Source organism: Coregonus lavaretus, assembly GCF_964263955.1.
Source record: "Coregonus lavaretus genome assembly, chromosome: 4".
NCBI lineage: Eukaryota > Metazoa > Chordata > Actinopteri > Salmoniformes > Salmonidae > Coregonus > Coregonus lavaretus.
The window spans coordinates 41,972,064-41,996,121 of NC_139991.1; the positions used below are offsets into that span (position 1 = coordinate 41,972,064).

Consider the following 24,058-nt stretch of genomic DNA (forward strand, 5'->3'; position numbering starts at 1 on the left):
TTTCAAGTCCTTTCAAAGTGTGTTGCGTTATGGTTTTTAAAATGGTCAGACTTATACGCCATGTCGACTGCATGAACTTTACAAAAATCATGTGATCAAAGGTCATGCAGTGTTTGATGAAGTCGCCTACAAGTTGCTGCACTTGCTTCTCACCTGCATTGTGTGAGGCACTATGTATCAACCAATCATTAGGATGTTTTTGTTTGACCCGTCTCAAAATACACATCAGCCAATTACAATTGTCGATTTACATGATAGTACACTACATTGTAGCTGGTTCCATCAGATAACCTGCCACACGTTAGCCCTTTGCCCTATGCTAACCTCACCAGATGACAGTGATGATTTCCTGGAACAAGTTCTACATCAGCCAATTACAAATGTTGACATAGATGGTGGTGAACAAACACTTTTCTATAAGAGCATCCTTAACAAAGTCAAGCACTCTCGTTATCATCCTACAGATGGCAGTATTGCAGTAATAGTGTTACGTTTTTTAAAAGAAGTTTATCGCGAGTCCAGACTCGAACCCACATTGGCGAGCATCCACACTAGAGGAAAGTTCAATGTTTATCGTTCTACAGTACACCTGTCAATCAACTGATCAACACATCCTACTGCATGCTGTAGGCCTATTAATAAAGTGGTAACACAAGATCATTCAGTGCTTTCAGGCTGTCTTCATTGTCATAGTGACAACTGCAAATAATGCAATGAAAAATAACAAAAAACTGTATTTAAATGTATTAATTCAACAGCAAACGCTGTTTAGCCAGCACATCTTTTACAGCATGTCATTGCTTGCCTCGTTGCTCAAGTGTTTCACCTTGATTGTGTAAGGCATATAGGCTACACTGTACTGTACTGATTGTGTAAGGCATATAGGCTACACTGTACTGTACTGATTGTGTAAGGCATATAGGCTACACTGTACTGTACTGATTGTGTAAGGCATATAGGCTACACTGTACTGTACTGATTGTGTAAGGCATATAGGCTACACTGTACTGTACTGATTGTGTAAGGCATATAGGCTACACTGTACTGTACTGATTGTGTAAGGCATATAGGCTACACTGTACTGTACTGATTGTGTAAGGCATATAGGCTACACTGTACTGTACTGATTGTGTAAGGCATATAGGCTACACTGTACTGTACTGATTGTGTAAGGCATATAGGCTACACTGTACAATGTTTTATATGCGTTTTTATAAATCATCTACTTTGTCACATATGCGTTATCTGACTTGAGCACCAACAGTGGAGTTTTTTTTCCTCAAAAAACCTTCCCCACGGGGAAATTCACGGCCACCGTACCTTGCCGTCGCTGGCCTTACTACCTTAGTGGATCACGCCACCAATTAATGATAGCAGTAAAGCTAAAATTACAGCTACACTAAATATACACAAAACTATGTGGACACCCCTTCAAATCAGTGGATGCAGTTATTTCAGCCACACCCGTTGCTGACAGGTGTATAAAATTGAGCACACAGCCATGCAATCTCCATAGACAAACATTAGCTGTAGAAGGGCCTTGCTGAAGAGCTCCGTTACTTTCAACGTGGCACCGTCATAGAATGCTTCCTTTCCAACAAGTCAGTTCGTCAGATTTCTGCCCTGCTAGAGCTGCCCCAGTCAACTGTAAGTGCTATTATTGTGAAGTGGAAGCGTCTAGGAGCAACAACGGCTCAGCCGTGAAGTGGTAGGCCACACAAGCTCACAGAACGGGACCGCCGAGTGCTGAAGCGCGTAAAAATCGTCTGTCCTCGGTTGCAACACTCACTACCGAGTTCCAAACTGCCTCTGGAAGCAACGTCAGCACAAGAACTGTTCGTCTGGAGCTTCATGAAATGGGTTTCCATGGCCGAGCAGCCACACACAAGCCTAAGATCACCAATGCCAAGCATCGGCTGGAGTGGTGTAAAGCTCACCGCCATTGGACTCTGGAGCAGTGGAAACGCGTTCTCTAGAGTAATGAATCACACTTCACCATCTGGCAGTCTGACGGACGAATCTGGGTTTGGCGGATGCCAGGAGAACGCTACCTGCCCCAATGCATAGTGCCAACTGTAAAGTTTGGTAGAGGAGGAATAATGGTCTGGGACTGTTTTTCATGGTTCGGGCTAGGCCCCTTAGTTGCAGGGAAGGGAAATCTTAACGCTACAGCATACAATGACATTACAGACAATTCTGTGCTTCCAACTTTGTAGCAACAGTTTGGGGAAGGCCCTTTCCTGTTTCAGCATGACAATTTACATTTTAGTCATTTAGCAGACGCTCTTATCCAGAGCGACTTACAGTTATAGTGAGTGCATCATTTTTTTTTTTTCATACAATGCCCCCGGGCACAAAGCGAGATCCATACAGAAATGGTTTGTCGAGATCGGTGCGGAAGAACTTGACTGGCCTGCACAGAGCCCTGACCTCAACCTCATCAAATACCTTTGGAATGAATTGGAATGCCGACTGCGAGCCAGGCATAATCGCCAAACATCAGTGCCCGACTTCACTAATGCTCTTATGGCTGAATGGATCAAGTCCGTGCAGCAATGTTCCAACATCTAGTGGAAAGCCTTCCCAGAAGAGTGGAGGCAGTTATAGCAGCAAAGGGGGGACCAACTCCATATTAATGCCCATGATTTTGGAATGAGATGTTCGACGAGCAGCTGTCCACATACTTTTGGTCATGTAGTGTATTTAACAAGACCACGAGCATCAGACTTATTTTTGTAAAAACAATTTACGAATATAAAACGTGCATGTTGTATAATCCTCCTACGTCTTTATTGCTGTGAAAGCACATGAATGTGTGTAAAGCTGATAGGCGAAAACGTGAACATTTTGTCTAACGTTAGTACTAATAGCCTATCCAAGTATGCCTAAATGCAATATTGGCACAAAACATTTTGTTACAGACCAATTTAACAACAGTAAATCTTGAATTTGAAGGTTTAAAATATCCCTCTGGTGGCCAGGGTTGATTTTAATAAATGCAATTGGTTGGTGGATATAAAGTCTAAGATCTTTGATAGGCTGATGCGGAATTTTGTTACAGGAAATAATCACAGTCATCTGGTGAGGTTAGCATAGGGCTAACGTGTGCCAGATTATCTGATGGGACCAGCTACAATGTAGCGTTCGACGATTTTAACTGGCTGATGCACATTTTTAGACAGAGAAACTGTTTACATTTAAACGGTTTCTAATGTTCGCAAGTTTGGCCCCGTTATGTTTTCAGTTTGTGAGTGTGTGATATGGGGGTATAAAATTATTCGACATTTATACAGAAAAACATTTATAAATAATAGCAGCTTTGTTGACACTGCCCTGTTGGTCTGAGCCTTGCTGTTGGAAAACCACTACAGTGTCCGACTTTTGGCTGTCGAAGATGCACCTTCTGACTTCACTTGCCGACTTCCATCTACAATCGTCTTCGTTAGGCTTACTGCTCAAACACACCCACTGTGTTTTGTCTTAAAAGCTTCACTACACAGTAAAGCAGTACTAACAGATATTATGGTGATTACTATTTATTTACACTTTAGTTAAAACACAGCACGAGAGGAAATTCCATTTCACATTACTGGATGGGTAGATACCTATAAAAAGTACTAGCTGAGAAGACCACAGGACAGAGGGAGACTGGACAAAATAACATTCTCAGACACTGACATAAAGTAGCTAAGTGGTGCTATAGTTACTCAAGAAAGGCTTCAGATATGCATAATGACAGGCAGGAGAGAGTGGCTTGATAGACCGACTTACAGGACAGACAGGACAAGAAGAGTAAGTAAAGGGGGGCCGTACACTCACAGTGGACGGGGAGGCTCGGGTAGTCTGGGTGGCTGGGTGGGGGGCAGAGTTGTCCATGGAGTTGCCCCCGATGAGGTAGGCTCCAGAGCTGCTGATGATCTGCCCCCCGGCCAGACCCATGGTCAGACCCCCGTTCCCCCCTCCATTGTTGGCCATGCCATTGGACAACACCACCGTGGACACCTCGGATGAGCTTCCCTGCGTGTCAAAGTAGCTCCCTCCACTGTTCTGGCTGTACAGCTGGGGCTCAGAGTACGAGTATGTCCGTCTGGGCAAAAACAGTGGAGGGAAAAGTTAGGAATTTAAGCCCCAGAGCGATAGGTCAGGCTAATTTCCCTTTACATAAAGGCAAGTTTGAATAGTGCTAGAGTGCCTATTTGATGTGAATTAGCGTTGCCATTCTGAGCCTTCACGGGCATGCAATATTCCTGTGAAAGTGGAGTTTCCATAGTTACACAAATCACCTGAGGAGTAGCCGTGCCTACAAAGATTTGTGTGATTGTCGTTTCTCTCTGCAGTGACTCAGACCATTACCCTGGCCTCTGATATAATGACACCCTTCAGTGGCTTGACACAACAGGTGTTGTGGACCAGAAACATATTCTCTCTCTCAGACCTATATACAGTTGAAGTCTGAAGTTTACATACACTAAAAGGTTGGAGTCATTATAACTCGTTTTTCAACCACTCCACATATTTCCTGTTAACAAACTATAGTTTTGACAAGTAATTTTTCAAACAATTGTTTACAGACAGATTATTTCACTTATAATTCACTGTATCACAATTCCAGTGGGTCAGAAGTTTACATACACTAAGTTGACTGTGCCTTTAAACAGCTTGGAAAATTCCAGAAAATGATGTCATGGCTTTAGAAGCTTCTGATAGGCTAATTGACATCATTTGAGTCAATTGGAGGTGTACCTGTGGATGTATTTCAAGGCCTACCTTCAAACTCAGTGCCTCTTTGCTTGACATCATGGGAAAATCAAAATAAATCAGACAAGCCCTCAGAAAAAAATGTGTAGACCTCCACAAGTCTGGTTCATCCTTGGGAGCAATTTCCAAAAAGGTACCATGTTCATCTGTACAAACAATAGTACGCGAGTATAAACACCATGGGACCACGCAGCCGTCATACCGCTCAGGAAGGAGATGCGTTCTGTCTCCTAGAGATTAACGTACTTTGGTGTGAAAAGTGCAAATCAATCCCAGAACAACAGCAAAGGACCTTGTGAAGATGCTGGAGGAAACAGGTACAAAAGTATCTATATCCACAGTAAAACGAGTCCTATATCGACATAACCTGAAAGGCCGCTCAGCAAGGAAGAAGCAACTGCTCCAAAACCGCCATAAAAAAGCCAGACTACGGTTTGCAACTGCACATGGGGTCTGATGAAACAAAAATAGAACGGTTTGGCCATAATGACCATCGTTATGTTTGGAGGAAAAAGGGGGTCCTTGCAAGCCGAAGAACACGATCCCAACCGTGAAGCACGGGGGTGGCAGCATCATGCTGTGGGGGTGCTTTGCTGCAGGAGGGACTGGTGCACTTCACAAAATAGATGGCATCATGAGAAAGGAAAATTATGTGGATATATTGAAGCAACATCTCAAGACATCCGTCAGGAAGTTAAAGCTTGGTCGCAAATGGGTCTTCCAAATTTGTGGCAAAATGGCTTAAGGACAACAAAGTCAAGGTATTGGAGTGGCAAAGCCACTACTAGGATTAAATGTCAGGAATTGTGAAAAACTGAGTTTAAATGTATTTGGCTAAGGTGTATGTAAACTTCCGACTTCAACTGTACATTCCCCTTCGTATTCATATGGGACAGTGAAGCTAAAAAACTTTACATTTGGCTCTATACTCTATTTTGGATTTGAGATCAAAGTTTCATATGAAGTGACAGTACAGCATGTCACCTTTTATTTGAGGATATTTTCATACATATGTTTTACCGTTAAGAAATGAATGCACTTTATGTATCTAGTCCTCCCATTTGAAGGTGTCATAAGTATTTGGACAAATTCACAAAGTTTAGTATTTAGTCTAGGGTTGTCACGGTACCTCAATTTTGACTTCCATACGGATACCAGGTTTAGTATCACAATACTCGATACCATCACAATACTCGATACGCAAAAAAAACAAGGCGTATTAGCCAGTCACAGAATGGCACTTGATCCAGACAGATCTTTTGAGTTCAATATCATTACATTTGAAATGTTATATGTCCAGACAGCCATGTATACATTAATGAATTTGACTTGAATAACTTAATAGTAATCATTTATTTGAATGGTAAATCTCTAATAAACTGGGTAAATCAAGGCCTATTCATAATACAGGGAAATGCATAGTCAATAGGAGTGTGTGCATGCATTGAGTTATTGAGCTTGATTTGGCTGCTTTCATAGGGCTACAGAGGAAAAACAATCAGTTTCCCTTCCATTTGGGACTTATGTTATTGTACAGATGAACAAGATTTGCATAGAAGAAGCAATCTCTTATTTTATAAAGTGTCTCTTTTAAAGACCCAATAATGAAGTCATTCACACACACGGTCAGTTGCTCCGAGGGAGAGACGTGAGGCGAGTGAGATTAACTGAATTAATAGTTTGTGGTGACAATCAGCTTTGAAATCAGCATATTTTGCATTATGGTTTGCACATTATCACAAAAAAGTACTAGGGTAGTGAATTGATGTTAGCTTCAGCTGTAAGCTAGCAAGGAAAGTTAGCCTACAAAGCTGGAACTAACAGTTTATTCTTGCATTGTAAAGTGTTCTAGTCTGTAATGGACATTGTTTTGACATTGTGTTGAAACTGTGTGTTAGCTTCTGTGCAGCATGAGTGGGAAGCTAACGTTACGCAGCCCAGACTCCCAATGAGTGCAGTTGTTCCTCAGGACAGGCTAGCGCTAGCAATTAGTATGTGGAGCAGGCACGGTGCACTCACGCTATAAAGGAGACATCGACTGCGCTGATAGACAGACTTGATCCTCTCTCAATCAGTAGACGAAGTGAGACACATTTGACAGAAGTACTGAAAGTAACAAACATTTGAGTACCGAACCGTTTTTCATGTTCTAGTATCAAAAAAGTACAGACGTTTCGGTATACCGTGCAACACTAATGTATTGTGACATTTTGGAGTCAATTTTATTGTAAATAAGAATGTAATGTTTCTGAACGAGGCTACATTAATGTGGATGCTACGTTGATTACGGATAATCAAGAATGAATCGTGAATAATGATGAGTGAGAAAGTTAGAGGCATAATTATCACATGACAAAATACATTATTTACCATTCATTTCTATTTGGCACAACATAATCCGAAACACAACCAAAACAAACTGCAAATGCATCTAACAAATGTGTAGTCACAAGCTTGATGTAGTCATTGCATGCTAGGAATATGGGATCAAATACTAAACTTGACTAAATGTAATACATTATAAGTGAATTTGTCCACATACTTTTAAAAGGTTGGGCCAAGATACATAAAGTGCTTTCATTTCTAAACGGTAAAACAGATATGTAATAAAATACCCTCAAATAAAAAAGGTGACATTCTGTACTCTCGCCTCATAAAAAAATGATGTGGGTGGACAAAATCAACATGCGCGCGCGATGGCGCACGCGTGCGAGCGGTGTGGTTAGCATGTAAGACCTATGCCAGAACTCTGGAGAGATACCAGGTTATGGATGAAAGTTTAGGGCACTGGAATGATTCTTGTTGACAAATCATCTGAACAGTAAGAAATAACCCTTGCCCTTTTTTCATGTACTCTTTTGTTGGGTAGTATATCTACTTCTATACCCAACAGAGAGCTGTGGAGGGGACAAGCAGCTGGTACGAACACACTGTTAACAGACTCAAATAGTAAGTGGGTGTGTGCTCAGCTCACTTGTTCTGCCCTGAAGTTAGACTGTGTTGAGCTAGCCTGTTAGCCAGGCCTTGCCCCTCCATCAGAGACTGCTGTCTGTGACTGTGTGTGTAACTCACTATGGAACAGCCACAGCCTGTGGCGTACGCAGCACTTATTGATACTCCAGGTCATCTCCAGGTGACTGCACACAATCCCACTGTGCTTCACTGTGCCTGTGCTTACTCCCTCTGCGCCTGCCATGTGTGTGTGGCAGAACTGCTGCTGTGAAGTGACTTTAGCTGTTGCCATTGACTACAGAGAAGACGTTAAAGCCACTGGGTTGTGCCACTGCAGAGTGAGTGGCAAAGGCAGCGGTGGTTGAGCAACACTCACATGGTTCCGTTGGTGTAGACGCCACTGTTCTCCTCCACGTACTGCACCTGTGCTGGGTATACATGCTGAACCTGTTGAACAGTCTGGGTCTGCAACGGCAGGGCAACAAGTTAGAAATGACACGCACACACAGTACACACACCGACAGACACACACACAGCGTGTTTACCTGCTGCTGGACAGGCACCTGAGAGGTCACCTGCTGGGAGGAGCCTGTGGGCTGCACAGGGACGGCGGTCTGGAGAGGGACGGTGGAGGCGGAGTCTGCGCCTGCCTCAGGGGTCTGCATGGCGCCTGCAGGAGAGAGAGGACACATTGGTCAACTGGGTACCACCAGAGCCATCGATGGAGGGGAGCACATTGATAGACGGACTATACAGAAGCGCAAGCTCTTCTCTGGCCTGGCGCCAAAGTGGCAGAACAAACTCCACTGCAACGAACTCCACAAGCAACCTTCTTCTCAATTTGGTTTGCATGCACAGTACCAGGACAATTTAAGTGCTAACTAAAAGGTGTGTCTAGGTCTGGGAGTTTAAAATCAATATCACTCACAGAGACATCAATTCTAGATTATATCTATGGTATTACTGTACCCAGGTTCCCTAATGAACAGTGATTATTCAGTTACTGGGAAGACAGGAAGTAAGCTTCTCTCAACCAATCATCTATGCACAACATGCACTAATACAGTCACAATACCATATCATTATTCTATGGTATAATTGGAATAAGAATACTGACTCTCAATTGGACAGTTACTGTACACACAGACTCAGTGCTCAAGCTCCAACAGGGTATAAGCAACTCATCACATTGACTGCACCGATGTTATTCGGACTGCTGTGCTAATAGAACAGGCAGCTGTGGCCAGCAGTACTGAATGTACTGAGGGTAGTGTATGAGTCAGTGGTCTGAGCAGCGAGCCCTTGTCCCCTGTCTCCATGTTCACAGCAATAATAAAATGGTTAATATTTAACAGCCCTAATGAGCTTCTCTTTCTCTCTCTGCTCTCACAAATCTGTTCCCTTTACAACTTCCAACAATTTTTTTTGTCATTCAGACATTCTTTGATTAATTTCTTGCCAAACCCATTTAGGCTAATTTTGTGAAAATCTGGTCGTATTTGTCAAACCACGGTTTTTACTTTGTTCTCTCACCTCTGCATTGGAACAAATGTATAGATGTCCAAAAATGCAGCTTGTGTCAGAGATTTAGAATCCATCTTTATTGGCTAATGACCCAACCCTGAACACACAGAGCTAATGTGAGATGAGGACTTGGGTAGAGGGAGACAATTACAGTAAAGCAGCATGTAGGCTAATCATAGAACAGCCACCTATCCTCCTCCTGCTCGGTCCTCCGTGTTGACCCCCTCCCCCTCCCCTCCCCTCCTCAACTTAGTTTCCATGACCAAGCCTCTCCTGGTTAATTAACCTGTCTCCTAAGAGCTCTGGATCTCTCCAGGGTCTGCCTGTTCTCCTCCACCTCCTTCTCTCCCTCCTACTCCTCTTCATCTTCTGTGATATACCAGAGGTTAACAGATGTTGTTGTGTTCAGATGCATTTCTCCCTTCATAATGTTTGATTGTACAGCACAGTATAGTACATGCACAGGGTGGCAATCAGCGTCGTTTCCTTTGAACTCAAGAGGCTGGATTGAATAGTATTTTCTTCCATCCTGTATTGCTAAAACACTAAAACAGTTGAGCACTGATTCAGACGGTGGTTCTCCATGCTGTTCACAGAAAGAACCAGAGACCAGTCAGTCAGACCATTCTGCTCCTGTTGTTCTGTGCCGTCAGTCACGACTCAAACAAACCTCTCAGATGAAGGAACATAGCCTATACTTTTATGGTGCAGCAGAGGCTGAAGACAAGTATTCCCCTTGTTTCTATAATGTATTAGCCTACCATTTGATAAAACCCAAGACAGAAAGACTTTCAAAATTCTGAAGAGCTCTCAGCATCCGGTGAAGATTAAAATCCTTCATGATTCAAGTCACTTATCGTTCCATCTCTGATATGATGGCCTTTTAATGTCTCTCAGTAAAATGCATATGTTTTGCTGATAGCCTGACATCATGGGGTAAAAAGCTCCAGAAGCCCAGGTACCTGATCACAGGGCGATGCTAGTAGGAAGGCAGCAGCCGACAGAAACTAACAGTGACAATCAGTGCCAGGTAGGGCTGTGACGGTCATGGAATTTTGGATGACTGTTATTGGCCAGCCATATGACTGCGGTCAACTGTTTGAATAGCCTATTCGTACATTCTCTCCTCTCCTGACTGCATGCGATGCCATAGAAATAGAATGAATAGAACGGGCATACCCATTCAAGTCAATGATGGCATAATGGGTGGACTGGCCGCCATTGAGAGTGTACTCATAGGAGCAAAGCAGGAAGTAAAAGGAGGAAGTGTACCCATCAATATGTGCTGTGACTTGTTGATTCAACTCAACAGACATTACAAAAAATACATTCCATTGCATGAGCCACATCAGTTAACATCACTTGAATTAACATTCTACATTACCATGGAAATTATAGCATCACAATACAAGGCAGCCATTGAGAGTGTATCCATGAGTTTACCAGTCAAATACTGTAGATGCGGTAAAAGGAGTCAATGGAACGCAGACAGTTCCATTGACCAGATTGGCGCACATTCGACTAATCTGATCTAACAAAGTGGATATTCGTCAAATCGTCATGATTTATGTATTGTAACAGGCGCGCACAATGTGGTTACTTAACAGGCGCGCACAATGTGGTTACTTAAGGTGTATTGGGCTTTTTTCGTTGCATAACATGTAGAAGTTCAACAAGTCTCTTTTCAGGTTTAGAAGAAGTGACTGCTAAAAATGCTAAAATGTATAAGCTGGTTAGCATCAGTTGTGGTAGTCAAAGTCGTTTTTAACTGTAATGCAGTTGATCAGTAACAATGACATGAACATGTGTTGGGGTTGACATCCATACAAGCATTATACTCAGATTTGTACCTCAACATCTGAAATACACATAAAGACTAGCCTAAATGTAGGTTAATTTTGCTGGGGGGCAATGAGGAGACTCCGGATCTTTCCCCCACGCGTTTCCATGGCAATTCCATTGTTTTGGTCGAGTTCGATTGACCTCTTTACCGCATCTATTGCCAGAGTTAGAGGTTCCAAGCCTATTCTATAGACCCAGTCGGTATTAGATAGAACGTTGCGACACTGCCCGCCTGTGGCGAAAACAACCTGTGGTTACCTAGGTTACCCCATTGGCTCACAGCAAAAACGTAACCTTTTTCAAACATCTGCTTGTTTTAGTCAATTACAAAACGACATTTAAGAAAAGTACAACATGTCTAGAGATTAATTTTCAACAGGCTCCATCTCCCTATGTGGGAGCATTGCGAACCGTAGCTCAGGATTTTTGACCTGGCTACATGTACATTGAACAACACAGCAGCTTTTCGGCATGTTTTATTATTTCTGTATAACAAAAAAAATGGATGACGAAGTTTCCTCTTTTACAATGGGGGTCAATAGGAAAGCATGTTGGTTTTCCCTAATTTGTGGCCGTGGTCTGGGGGAATTCCTTATTATTACGTGAATACCGACTTGGACTATCAACTCTATTTCTATGTGTGCTGCTGCTGCAGGGACGGGGCATTGCCTAGGCAACCGAAGACTCATTTTCTACAACACCTTGCTTGAGCAACAAAGTTTCTTCACGTTGTTAAGAGTCCATGTTACCGCAGAAATGGACTCAACCGCACAAATACCTGGCCATCCCGTCTTCAGTCCTTTTTGCGGTTATTTTATAACCGTCGGTTACACGGTAATTGTGCCAGCCTTAGTGCCATGGAGATGCTGCTGACATGGCAGTCAAGTGATCCATTCAGAAGTTGTCATGCTCTCTCCTCTAGTCTCAACAGGTTCAATCTTTCTTCTGCTCAATGCACTCTGCAGTAGGAGAGCTAAAGTGCAAGGCCCTGTCGGTCCCTACTACACAAAACCCACCTGCTCCCTGCAGCCTGCCCCTGATGATTAGGAGATGAAGAGAGGAGTGACTTTCTGGATGTAAACAGGGATTCTACCTCACTCCTGCAGCCCCCCTCCCCCATCACCTTCCCCCTTCAGCCTGCTCTTGCTCCCCTGTGGCCCACTTAAGCGCTGTGCTCCACTGAACAACTGCAAGCCTTACAAAGCCAAGCAGGAACAAAGGCCACAGAGGAGGGCGACACTCGCCTTGTCTTTCCTCTCCTTCACCCTCCCCCGGTTCCGTCCTCCTCATTTGACTGACAGCTGGGGCAATATGGGGGGGACCAGGACTTATTACATCGGACGATCAGAACGAGATCTATATGTTATGTTATCACATTACCACATCCAATAAAGGTGCAACTTTAATGGCATGATCTAAACCAAATATGTTGAAAGTCTAAAATGCTGCTAATGCCTATGATATCCATTTTGAGCATGAGACTGGTAAGCAAGTGGATTGTCCTAAACCTAAAATGTATTGATGAATGTCCAGAAACAACATGCTTTAGAGAGGAGAAACGCAACCCCAAATAAAGAGGCACATCTGCTTTGTATTGATCTCATTTCCTTCACATCTCCATCATGTTAGACCTGTGGCCATGATATACCTTCCATCCTATCATCTCTTCCCTCTGCTAAATCCTTCTCCCTCCGATCTCCTGATTCTGCCTCTTCAACCCTCCTCTGCTCCCTTTCTGTATCTTTTGACTCTCTATGTCCCCTATCCTCCCGGCCGGCTCGGTCCTCCCCTCCTGCTCCGTGGCTTGACGACTCATTGCGAACTCACAGAACAGGGCTCCGGGCAGCCGAGCAGAAATGGAGGAAAACTAGACTCCCTGCAGACCTGTCATCTTTTCACTCCCTCCTCTCTACATTCTCTTCCTCTGTTTCTGCTGCTAAAGCCACTTTCTACCACTCTAAATTTCAAGCCTCTGCCTCTAACCCTAGGAAGCTCTTTGTCACCTTCTCCTCCCTGCTGAATGCTCCTCCCCCTCCTCTCTGTGGATGACTTTGTCAACCATTTTGAAAAGAAGGTTGACGACATCCAATCCTCATTTATTAAGTCAAATGACACCGCTGGTCCTGCTCACACTGCCCTACCCTATGCTTTGACTTCTTTCTCCCCTCGCTCTCCAGATGAAACCTTGCGACTTGTGACGGCCGGCCGCCCAACAACCTGCCCGCTTGACCCTATCCCCTCCTCTCTTCTCCAGACCATTTCCGGAGACCTTCTCCCTTACCTCACCTTGCTCATCAACTCATCCTTGACCGCTGGCCATGTCCCTTCTGTCTTCAAGAGAGCAAGAGTTGCACCCCTCCTCAAAAAACCTACACTCGATCCCTCCGATGTCAACAACTACAGACCAGTATCCCTTCTTTCTTTTCTCTCCAAAACTCTTGAGCGTGCCGTCTCTAGTCAACTCTCCTGCTATCTCTCTCAGAATTACCTTCTTGATCCAAACCAGTCAGGTTTCAAGACTGGTCATTCAACTGAGACTGCTCTTCTCTGTGTCACGGAGGCTCTCCGCACTGCTAAAGCTAACTCTCTCTCCTCTGCTCTTATCCTTCTAGACCTATCTGCTGCCTTTGATACTGTGAACCATCAGAGCCTCCTCTCCACCCTCTCCAAGTTGGGCATCTCTGGCGCTGCTCACTCTTGGATTGCGTCCTACCTGACAGGTCGCTCCTACCAGGTGGCGTGGCGAGAATCTGTCTCCGCACCACGTGCTCTCACCACTGGTGTCCCCAAGGGCTCAGTTCTAGGCCCTCTCCTATTCTCTCTATACACCAAGTCACTTGGCTCTGTCATATCCTCACATGGTCTCTCCTATCATTGCTACGCAGATGACACACAATTAATTTTCTGATAACCAGGTGGCGAATCGCATCTCTGCATGTCTGGCAGACATATATCAGTGTGGATGTCGGATCACCACCTCAAGCTGAACCTCGGCAAGACGGAGCTGCTCTTCCTCCCGGGGAAGGACTGCCCGCTCCATGATCTCGCCATCACGGTTGACAACTCCATTGTGTCCTCCTCCCAGAGTGCAAATAACCTTGGTGTGACCCTGGACAACACCCTGTCGTTCTCCGCTAACATCAAAGCGGTGACCCGATCCTGCAGGTTCATGCTCTACAACATTTGCAGAGTACGACCCTACCTTACACAGAAAGCGGCACAGGTCCTAATCCAGGCACTTGTCATCTCCCGTCTGGATTACTGCAACTCGCTGTTGGCTGGGCTCCCTGCTTGTGCCATTAAACCCCTACAATTTATCCAGAACGCTGCAGCCCGTCTGGTGTTCAACCTTCCCAAGTTCTCTCATGTCACCCTGCTCCTCCGCACACTCCACTGGCTTCCAGTTGAGGCTCGCATCTACTACAAGACCATGGTGCTTGCCTACGGAGCTGTGAGGGGAACGGCACCTCCTTACCTTCAGGCTCTGATCAGACCCTACACCCAAACGAGGGCACTACGTTCATCCACCACTGGCCTGCTAGCCCCCCTACCTCTACGAAGCACGGTTCCCGCTCAGCCCAGTCAAAACTATTCGCTGCTCTGGCACCCCAATGGTGGAACAAGCTCCCCCACGACGCCAGGACAGCAGAGTCACTGACCACCTTCCGGAGACACTTGAAACCCTACCTCTTTAAGGAATCCCTGGAATAGTAGAAAAGTCATCCTTCTACTCCCCCCCTCAAAAAATAAATAAAAAATAAATAAATAAATGATAGCCAGTGGGACAAGCACAAGTTGAATGCAGCAATTTGTAAGTCGCTCTGGATAAGAGCGTCTGCTAAATGACGTAAATGTAAATGTTAGGCTGGCAGTAATAAAAACACTGTCTGAACCCCTAACAGGGTTAAGGTTAGTGATAAAGTACACCTTGCAATGTAAAAACACAATGAGATGACAGGCAGAGGTGGGCTTATCTAAACATGCATGGGCCTTGAAGGTCTCCTATTCCGTCAACAATGTCTGTTCCACATGTAGTGTACACAGGCTGCTGTGCGCGCAGATAACAGAGCAAAACCCCCAGTTTATGCTGCTAAGCCATGAAAATGGATGGATGAATAATCAAATTAATCAGCGGCACTTTAAGTGATTGGAAACGGAACTGGATCCAGGGAACAGGTGGCATGGTCCTATTTTTGCCCACCCAACACCTGACTTCAGGTAAGTGGTAACATGATCTGATAACTAGCCGTTTCTGACATCTTGTCCTCTGTACACAGAGGTGTGTACGTCATTATTGCCTTATAATAGGCTATAGGCCTAGGCCAAGGATGGGCATCTTTGATGGGGATGGGGGCCACAAAATATCTGAACTCATCATGAGGGGCAGCAGTGGCTTGCGGGTCTGCGTAACCCATATCCATACCCACACGCGGCCCTAGCCTTTTGCGGGCCGCTAAAACATTTTAGCGGCCCCCTTCTTGACACGTAGTGAAGTTGTAGAGTTAATTTCCTCAAATTCTACACATTTTGCCATGGGGAGAAGAGAAAATGTTACAGTTTTAATGCACGTTTGTGCAATTCTACACATTATGCCATGGGATGGAGGGAAGATTTGCAATTTAATAACTAATTTCATGCAAATCTACTCATTTTGCCATGGGGCGGAGAGAAATGTTTGCAGTTTTTAATTTGATATCTGATTGAGAGTGACTAACAAAATCAATGGGGGCCCCCGGTCAGTAATTCGACCATGATTACTACAAGTTTAAATAGCTAGCCGCTAGACTAACTTACCAATCTAAAAATAAAATGCTGACGTGCTAATTGAGTGACTGTCACTGACTGACAAGATAAAAACTGCTGACGCACAACACATTTTCAAAATTGCACCTTGTGTATTCTACTATTCTAACTCTCAACACTTAAGTCGAGACCCGACTGAGTCCTAAAAATAAATATATAGGCTACTGAACAAAAATATAAACACAACACGTAAAGTGTTGGTCCCATGTTTCATGAGCTGAAATAAAAGAACACAGACCTTTTCCATATGCACAAAAAGCTTATTTCTCTCAGATTTTGTCCACAAATTTGTTTACATCCCTGTTAGTGAGCATTTCTTCTTTGCCAAGATAATCCATCCACCTAACAGGTGTGGCATATCAAGAAGCTGATTACACAGCATGATCATTACACAGGTGCACCTTGTGCTGGGGACAATAAAAGGCCACGTTAAAATGTGCAGTTTTGTCACACAACACAATGCCACAGATATCTCAAGTTTTGAGGGAATGTGCAATTGGCATGCTGACATCAGGAATGCCAACCAGAGCTGTTGCCAGAGAATTGATGTTAATTTCTCTACCATAAGCTGCCTCCAACGTGGTTTTAGAGAATTTGGCAGTATGCCCAACCGGCCTCACAACCACACACCACATGTAACCACGCTAGCCCAGGACCTCCACATCCGCTTCTTCACCTGCGGGACAGTCTGAGACCAGCCACCCGGACAGCTGATGAAATTAGGAGAATTTCTGTCTGTAATAAAGCCCTTTTGTTTGGAAAAAACACTAATTCGGATTGGCTGGGCCTGGTTCCCCAGTGGGTGGGTCTGGCTCCCAAGTGGGTGGGCCTATGCCCTCCCAGGCCCACCATGGCTGCGCCCCTGCTCAGTCGTGAAATCCATAGATTTATTTATTTAAATTGACCGATTTCCTTATATGAACTGTAACTCAGTAAAATAGATTAAATTGTTGCGTTTATATTTTTGTTCAGTAATATATATATATATATATATATACACACATACATACATACATACATACACACACAGTGGGGGAAAAAAGTATTTTGTCAGCCACCAATTGTGCTAGTTCTCCCACTTAAAAATATGAGAGGCCTGTAATTTTCATCATAGGTACATGTCAACTATGACAGACAAATTGAGAAAAAAAAATCCTGAAAATCACATTGTAGGATTTGTAATGAATTTATTTGCAAATTATGGTGGAAAATAAGTATTTGGTCACCTACAAACAAGCAAGATTTCTGGCTCTCACAGACCTGTAACTTCTTCTTTAAGAGGCTCCTCTGTCCTCCACTCGTTACCTGTATTAATGGCACCTGTTTGAACTTGTTATCAGTATAAAAGACACCTGTCCACAACCTCAAACAGTCACACTCCAAACTCCACTATGGCCAAGACCAAAGAGCTGTCAAAGGACACCAGAAACAAAATTGTACACCTGCACCAGGCTGGGAAGAATGAATCTGCAATAGGTAAGCAGCTTGGTTTGAAGAAATCAACTGTGGGAGCAATTATTAGGAAATGGAAGACATACAAGACCACTGATAATCTCCCTCGATCTGGGGCTCCACGCAAGATCTCACCCCGTGGGGTCAAAATGATCACAAGAACGGTGAGCAAAAATCCCAGAACCACATGGGGGGACCTAGTGAATGACCTGCAGAGGGCTGGGACCAAAGTAACAAAGCCTACCATCAGTAACACACTACGCCGCCAGGGACTCAAATCCTGCAGTGCCAGACGTGTCCCCCTGCTTAAGCCAGTACATGTCCAGACCCGTCTGAAGTTTGCTAGAGTGCATTTGGATTATCCCGAAGAGGATTGGGAGAATGTCATATGGTCAGATGAAACCAAAATATAACTTTTTGGTAAAAACTCAACTCGTCGTGTTTGGAGGACAAAGAACGCTGAGTTGCATCCAAAGAACACCATACCTACTGTGAAGCATAGGGGTGGACACATCATGCTTTGGGGCTGTTTTTCTGCAAAGGGACCAGGACGACTGATCCGTGTAAAGGAAAGAATGAATGGGGCCATGTATCGTGAGATTTTGAGTGAAAACCTCCTTCCATCAGCAAGGGCATTGAAGATGAAACGTGGCTGGGTCTTTCAGCATGACAATGATCCCAAACACACCGCCCGGGCAACGAAAGAGTGGCTTCGTAAGAAGCATTTCAAGGTCCTGGAGTGGCCTAGCCAGTCTCCAGATCTCAACCCCATAGAAAATCTTTGGAGGGAGTTGAAAGTCTGTGTTGCCCAGCGACAGCCCCAAAACATCACTGCTCTAGAGGAGATCTGCATGGAGGAATGGGCCACAATACCAGCAACAGTGTGTGAAAACCTTGTGAAGACTTACAGAAAACGTTTGACCTGTGTCATTGCCAAAAAGGGTATATAACAAAGTATTGAGAAACTTTTGTTATTGACCAAATACTTATTTTCCACCATAATTTGCAAATAAATTCATTAAAAATCCTACAATGTGATTTTCTGGATTTTTTTTTGTTCCATTCATTTGGGATTGAGGCCTGCTATGTCTCTTATCGCATCAGGGTCCACACAAATTCAGTGGAATATGGAGTGACAGATTGAAATGACTTTATTGAGAGATGCTACCCATAAACTTGCAGTAATCATGGAAATTGTAATATCTAGCCTAATTGCAAGCTTGGTGGTTCTATAGCCTACCTACACATATACCAGTCATTTCTTGGCATGTTTGTCAGGGAAAGAATTAGGGTGGCATTTAACAATTAGCCTCGGTGGTCAGGAGTCCCACCAAGACCCACTCTGCACCAGTCCCCCCATCCTCCTCCCCCTCTCGACACACACCTGTTCCTCTCCCCTAGTGGGAACAGAGGGCTGGGGTGGCTGCAGAGAACTCCCAGTGGACATGACTAGAGACTGATGATGCAACACAGAGAAACCTGGCGCTTTTCCTTCTTCACAACAAGTGAGTAGAGGGGTCCAAATCCATCTATAGTCATCCAAGAGGCCATAACAGCCTCAAAACCACTAGGAGGAAACGTATAATCTATAGAGATCCATGTGTCTCTACACTTTCATTGACAATTTGCTTTAAAACAATACAATAATGTATCATTTATTAAGTAAAAAAAATATTCTCTGTAAGGAGTAGCATGAGAGGAAAACATAATTTAATCTGTACAGTAGGCTTACACACCTCTCTTGATTGAGGAAACACCAAACCAGCATTCAGTGTAGGATGCCTAGGACATTTCCATACTGCAGATTCATACATTTGAGGTACACCTCTCGTCGGTTTTTGGGGGGGGCAGCGGACTCTTTGCGTTGTGTTCCACCCAGAGAGGAAGTCCACCTTGTGTAGTGTATATCCACTAGGGGGCTCGGGGAGCCAGAGTAGCTTACCAAGCAAGAGGGTCCAAGGCACTCTTTTTGACTAGCTAGCGACGACGTGTGTTATACGCCAGTTTACAAATGCTAGCTACATGTCAGGCTAGTCTGGTGTTCTATGCTTTATGACACAACCTTTTAGCCACAGAACCAAACATGTCTCTATTTGAATTGCAATTGCTAGTGCTTGAACAGCAAGAGCTTGAACTGCTGTTACTACTCAGGAGGAGGAGCAAAAAAAAAAGACTGAGAAAATGGCAAGTTCGTCCACTGAACACTACAAGAGGGGACGATGGAAAATACAGGTCTCTTGTCCAACCTATGCGGAGTATTGACAAGGAAATACATTTTCAGCTTGCTTGTAAGTGCTGCAGAAAGGCTATCTGTGACCGTTCGATTTTTGGCGAGTGGCAGCACACAGCAAAGCATCGCTGCGAGTTATAACTTATAAGCTAGGAATCTCTACAGTTTGTGCCATCTTCAAGGAAGTGTGCCAGGCTATCTGGCATGTCCTGAAGGAGGATTTTGTTGCTTATCCCTCCGTGACACAATGGGCAGAAATTGCCAGAGATTTTGGGGATCGTTGGAATTATCCATTTTGTGCAGAAGCTGTCGGCGGAAAACATGTACGGATCTGAGATCCGGCAAACTCTGCCAGCGATTACTACAACTAAAAGGGCTTTTTCTCAATGGTCCTGATGACAGTCTGCGATTCAAGGTACCGACCATATCCAGATAAGATATGTATATAGTCACATGTATTTAGCATATGTGAAAATTATACCAATATAGACGTTGTAATGATATGCCTCACATAAAAGTGAGAGGATGGGGGGCATATGTCCAAAGCATAGGCTACAGTTGTTACAGTACACCTTTGATAGCCTTCATGTTCCTGTTCAATACTAATGGAAACACTTATTTTATTCAAAAGGTTCTTCCGGACTTGATGATGCCAAGAAGATCTACAACTACCGCCACTCAAGAGCCAGAAGAATTTCAGAGAACTGCTTTGGGATCCTTGCTGCAAGATGGAGGATCCTTGGGACGAGCCCTTGAGGTTGCCCCAGAGAAAGCTGAGACCATTGTGACGGCCTGCGTCATCCTCCACAACTACCTTTGCACCACAGACACTGACAACACAGATTCATCAACACGGTACATCCACCCCACGTTTGTTGACCACTCCACACCGACTGGGGACCTGCTTCCAGTAGAGCGGAGACAGGTGGTACAAGGGGACACCAGCTTCCTGGACCCAAGAAACATTTACATTTTAGTCATTTAGCAGACGCTCTTATCCAGAGCGACTTACAGTTAGTGAATACATATCTTCTTTTTTTTTTTTTATACTGGCCCCCCGTGGGAATCGAACCCACAACCCTGGCGTTACAAACGCCATGCTCTATCAACTGAGCTACATCCCTACCGGCCATTCCCTCCCCTACCCTGGACGACGCTGGGCCAATTGTGCGCCGCCCATGAGTCTCCCGGTCGCGGCCGGCTGTGACAGAGCCTGGATTCGAACCAGGATCTCTAGTGGCACAGTTAGCACTGCAATGCAGTGCCTTAAACCACTGCGCCACTCAGGAGACATGTTACCAGACAGGGCAATCATAGTTGCTATAGACTTGCGCAACAACCTCAAGGACTACTCCCTCACACCAGCAGGTCAAGTGCCTTTCCAGGATGCTGCTATCACACGTGGCACCCTAGAGTAAATGTTGGCGTGTGATTTGGAAAACATGTGCACTCATGTTCTCTTCTTCTGGTTGATGACTAACCTTGTGTTATGTGTGATGGCCTTTCAATGAGAACTTTCCTGCTATGGGAAATGGGTGAGAATGGCTGTCCAGTTGTAGACAATAAGGCTACACCTTTGAGACATTAACTTAATCTACATAACACAAGATCCCATTGAGAATTTGTGGTCAATCCTCAAGAGGCGGGTGGACAAACAAAAAGCCATAAATTCTGACAAAATCCAAGCATTGATTATGCAAGTATGGGCTGCCATCATTCAGGATGTGGCCCAGAAGTTAATTGACAGCATGCCAGGGCGGATTGCAGAGGTCTTGAAAAAGAAGGGTCAACACTGCAAATATTGACTCTTTGCAAAAACGTTATGTAATTGTCAATAAAAGCGTTTGACACTTATGGAATGCTTGTAATTATACTTCAGTATACCATAGTAACATCTGACAAAAATATCTAAAAACACTGAAGCAGCAAACTTTGTGAAGACCAATTCTTGTGTCATTCTCAAAACTTTTGACCACGACTGTACATGGTCATGTGAAGTGGCGTTTCAATGGAGACTTTCCTGCTTTGGTACATGGGTGAGTGTCCAGCTGTAGACAATAAGGAAAGAGCCCTTAAGACATTAGCTTCATCTACATAGTAAACTTGTACTGCTTTGTACATGAGCTGAGTGACTGATTCAAAACAGTCATATTTTATAATAAATACTGAACAAAAATATAAAACGCAACATGTAAAGTGTTGGTACCATGTTTCATGAGCAGATCTGTGAAATGTTCCATATGCACAAAAAGCTTATTTCTCTGAAATTTGGTTTGCATCCCTGTTAGTGAGCATTTCTCATTTGCCAATATAATCCATCCACCTGACAGGTGTGGCATATCAAGAAGCTGATTAAACAGCATGATCATTACACAGGTGTACCTTGTGCTGGGGACAATAAAAGGCCACTCTAAAATGTGCAGTTTTGTCACACAACACAATGCCACAGATGTCTTAAGTTGAGGGAGCGTGCAATTGGCATACTGACTGCAGGAATGTCCACCAGAGCTGTTGCCAGAGAGTTGAATATTCATTCCTCTACCATAAGTCGTTTTAGAGAATTTGGCAGTACGTCCAACCGGTCTCACAACCACAGACCACATGCAACCATGCGCCAGGACCTCCACATCAGGCTTCTTCACCTGCAGGATCGTCTGAGACCAGCCACCCGGAGAACTGATGAAACTGATGAGTATTTCTGTCTGTAATGAAGCCCTTTTGTGGGGATTGGCTAGGCCTGGCTCCCCAGTGGATATGCCTGGCTCCCAAGTGGGGTGGGCCTATGCCCTCCCAAGTGGGGTGCGCCCCTGCCCAGTCATGCGAAATCCATAGATTGATTGATGGTGTTCTTCATTGAAGTTCACTTCCACAGCACTGAAACAGGTGTTGCAGATGCTTGGTCTGCTGTAGAAGCAAGACACTTCACTGTGTTTTTTCCCCCCCAATGCCACTGTGGAGGTGACCTGGTGCAATTCCAGGGTTCCTTTGACTCTTTGTCTGCATTCTGTTTCATAGCTCCGCCCACGCCATCTGGTGCCCCCTTCCCATGGGCTTTTTCAGAAAAGTTCCAGGTGATTTGTTTGAATCCGTAGATATATGGCAGAGTAGGTACATGTTCTTCTTGTTTCTGTATTGGGTGACGTGACCATCGCTCATCATGTGGAGTGTAATGATTTGTGGATTCTTGTTCTTGACATCTCTTAGGACAGGCTCCAGGTGAGCCCATACTGCTCTCTCATCATGTCTAAGGGAGTCAGATATGGTGGTGTAGGATTGGCTTCCCTCTGATGTGTACACAACACTTGTATGGATCGTAGCCTGCTGTCTACTCCCCCCCCCAAATCTCTGGCCAATTTGCGATAGATAGATAGATAGATAGATAGATAGATAGATAGATAGAAAGATAGAAATTTACGTAAACATATTTTTAGTATTACCTGCTTGATGTGCACTACTATATATATATAAAAAAAAAGACATAAAACACCCTTATCCTACAAAAACTTGTATTTTTACTTAAAATGAGATAATATTATGCGTTTCTGTGTACAATTTAAAAAAATAGATAGATGAATAGATAACTTAATACAAAGACAAACATATTGCAATTATTCAGTTCAACCGTTTAGTCATATGGTGTAACCGGAATCACTGGTGACTCCGAATTATCATTTTGGTTACGTCGTATGACTTTTCTCACATAAACATGTTTTAGAGGCAACTGCTTGTGCACCCATGTGAACACTTGACTTTGACATCAAGTATGTATCTTGAGTATCTAAATAAAATATAAGCTTTTCAGATAATTCAACATTTTTCTTGGTTTTTAGCGGTCACACCGAATGATCAGATTTTTGGGGTAAAACATGACAGGGAGTGGAAATGTAAACTTATCAAACATTTACGAGACTTGCTAACCTTTATTCTTAACCAAAGGGTATCTCACAGGCATCTTAATGATGTCACATCCTGTCACATGAGTACCATCATGTGATTTGATCCAAAATGGTGACTTTATGTCGGTCGCACTGAATTTTTCTGGACAAAAGTATTTCAAACCTTTCTGCCTAAACTGTCTTACCCATACAGATGTATAGTGCAATAGACCCTTAACAAATCATGCCAGAATAATAGTTTGACAGTTTTGTTATGATTTTAGATGTTTTGTTAACATATATATAGATGGCATTTGTCTTTGGACTTTAGAGCACTGAAAGTGACAGTTTTTTTCACATTTAACCATTAACTCTTTTTGGACTCAATAAAAGAGAAAGGGCTTAGTTACATCAAATAAAATGTGTATAAAATTGGTTGTTGATTTTGGAAAATATTTCATTCGGAAACCAAAATACGCACGTCACATCATTGACCCAAATACACTTCACTTACTGTAGTTCAATAACCAAAAGAGATTTTTTCAAACTCAATGGGCTCTATTTTCCGCTGGCACTAAGGAGGCGCAAGTGTCAAACACACGTTAGTTTGCAATTTCGTGAT

At 43.8% G+C, this 24,058-nt stretch overlaps 1 protein-coding gene across 1 annotated transcript in view; it reads right to left on the bottom strand.

Annotated features, from left to right (window-relative positions):
* The window catches only part of LOC311127922 (transcription factor RFX3-like), a 60,385-nt gene that overhangs the window by 31,087 nt on the left and 5,240 nt on the right, over nt 1-24,058 (bottom strand). Inside the window, exons 2-4 of the mRNA XM_084159821.1 lie at nt 8,256-8,380; nt 8,087-8,175; nt 3,814-4,087 (exon numbers count right to left, since the gene is read on the bottom strand). Coding sequence (XP_084015947.1) covers nt 3,814-4,087; nt 8,087-8,175; nt 8,256-8,375 — 483 coding nt within the window. The 5' untranslated portion in view covers nt 8,376-8,380. The remainder of the gene's footprint in view (nt 1-3,813; nt 4,088-8,086; nt 8,176-8,255; nt 8,381-24,058) is intronic.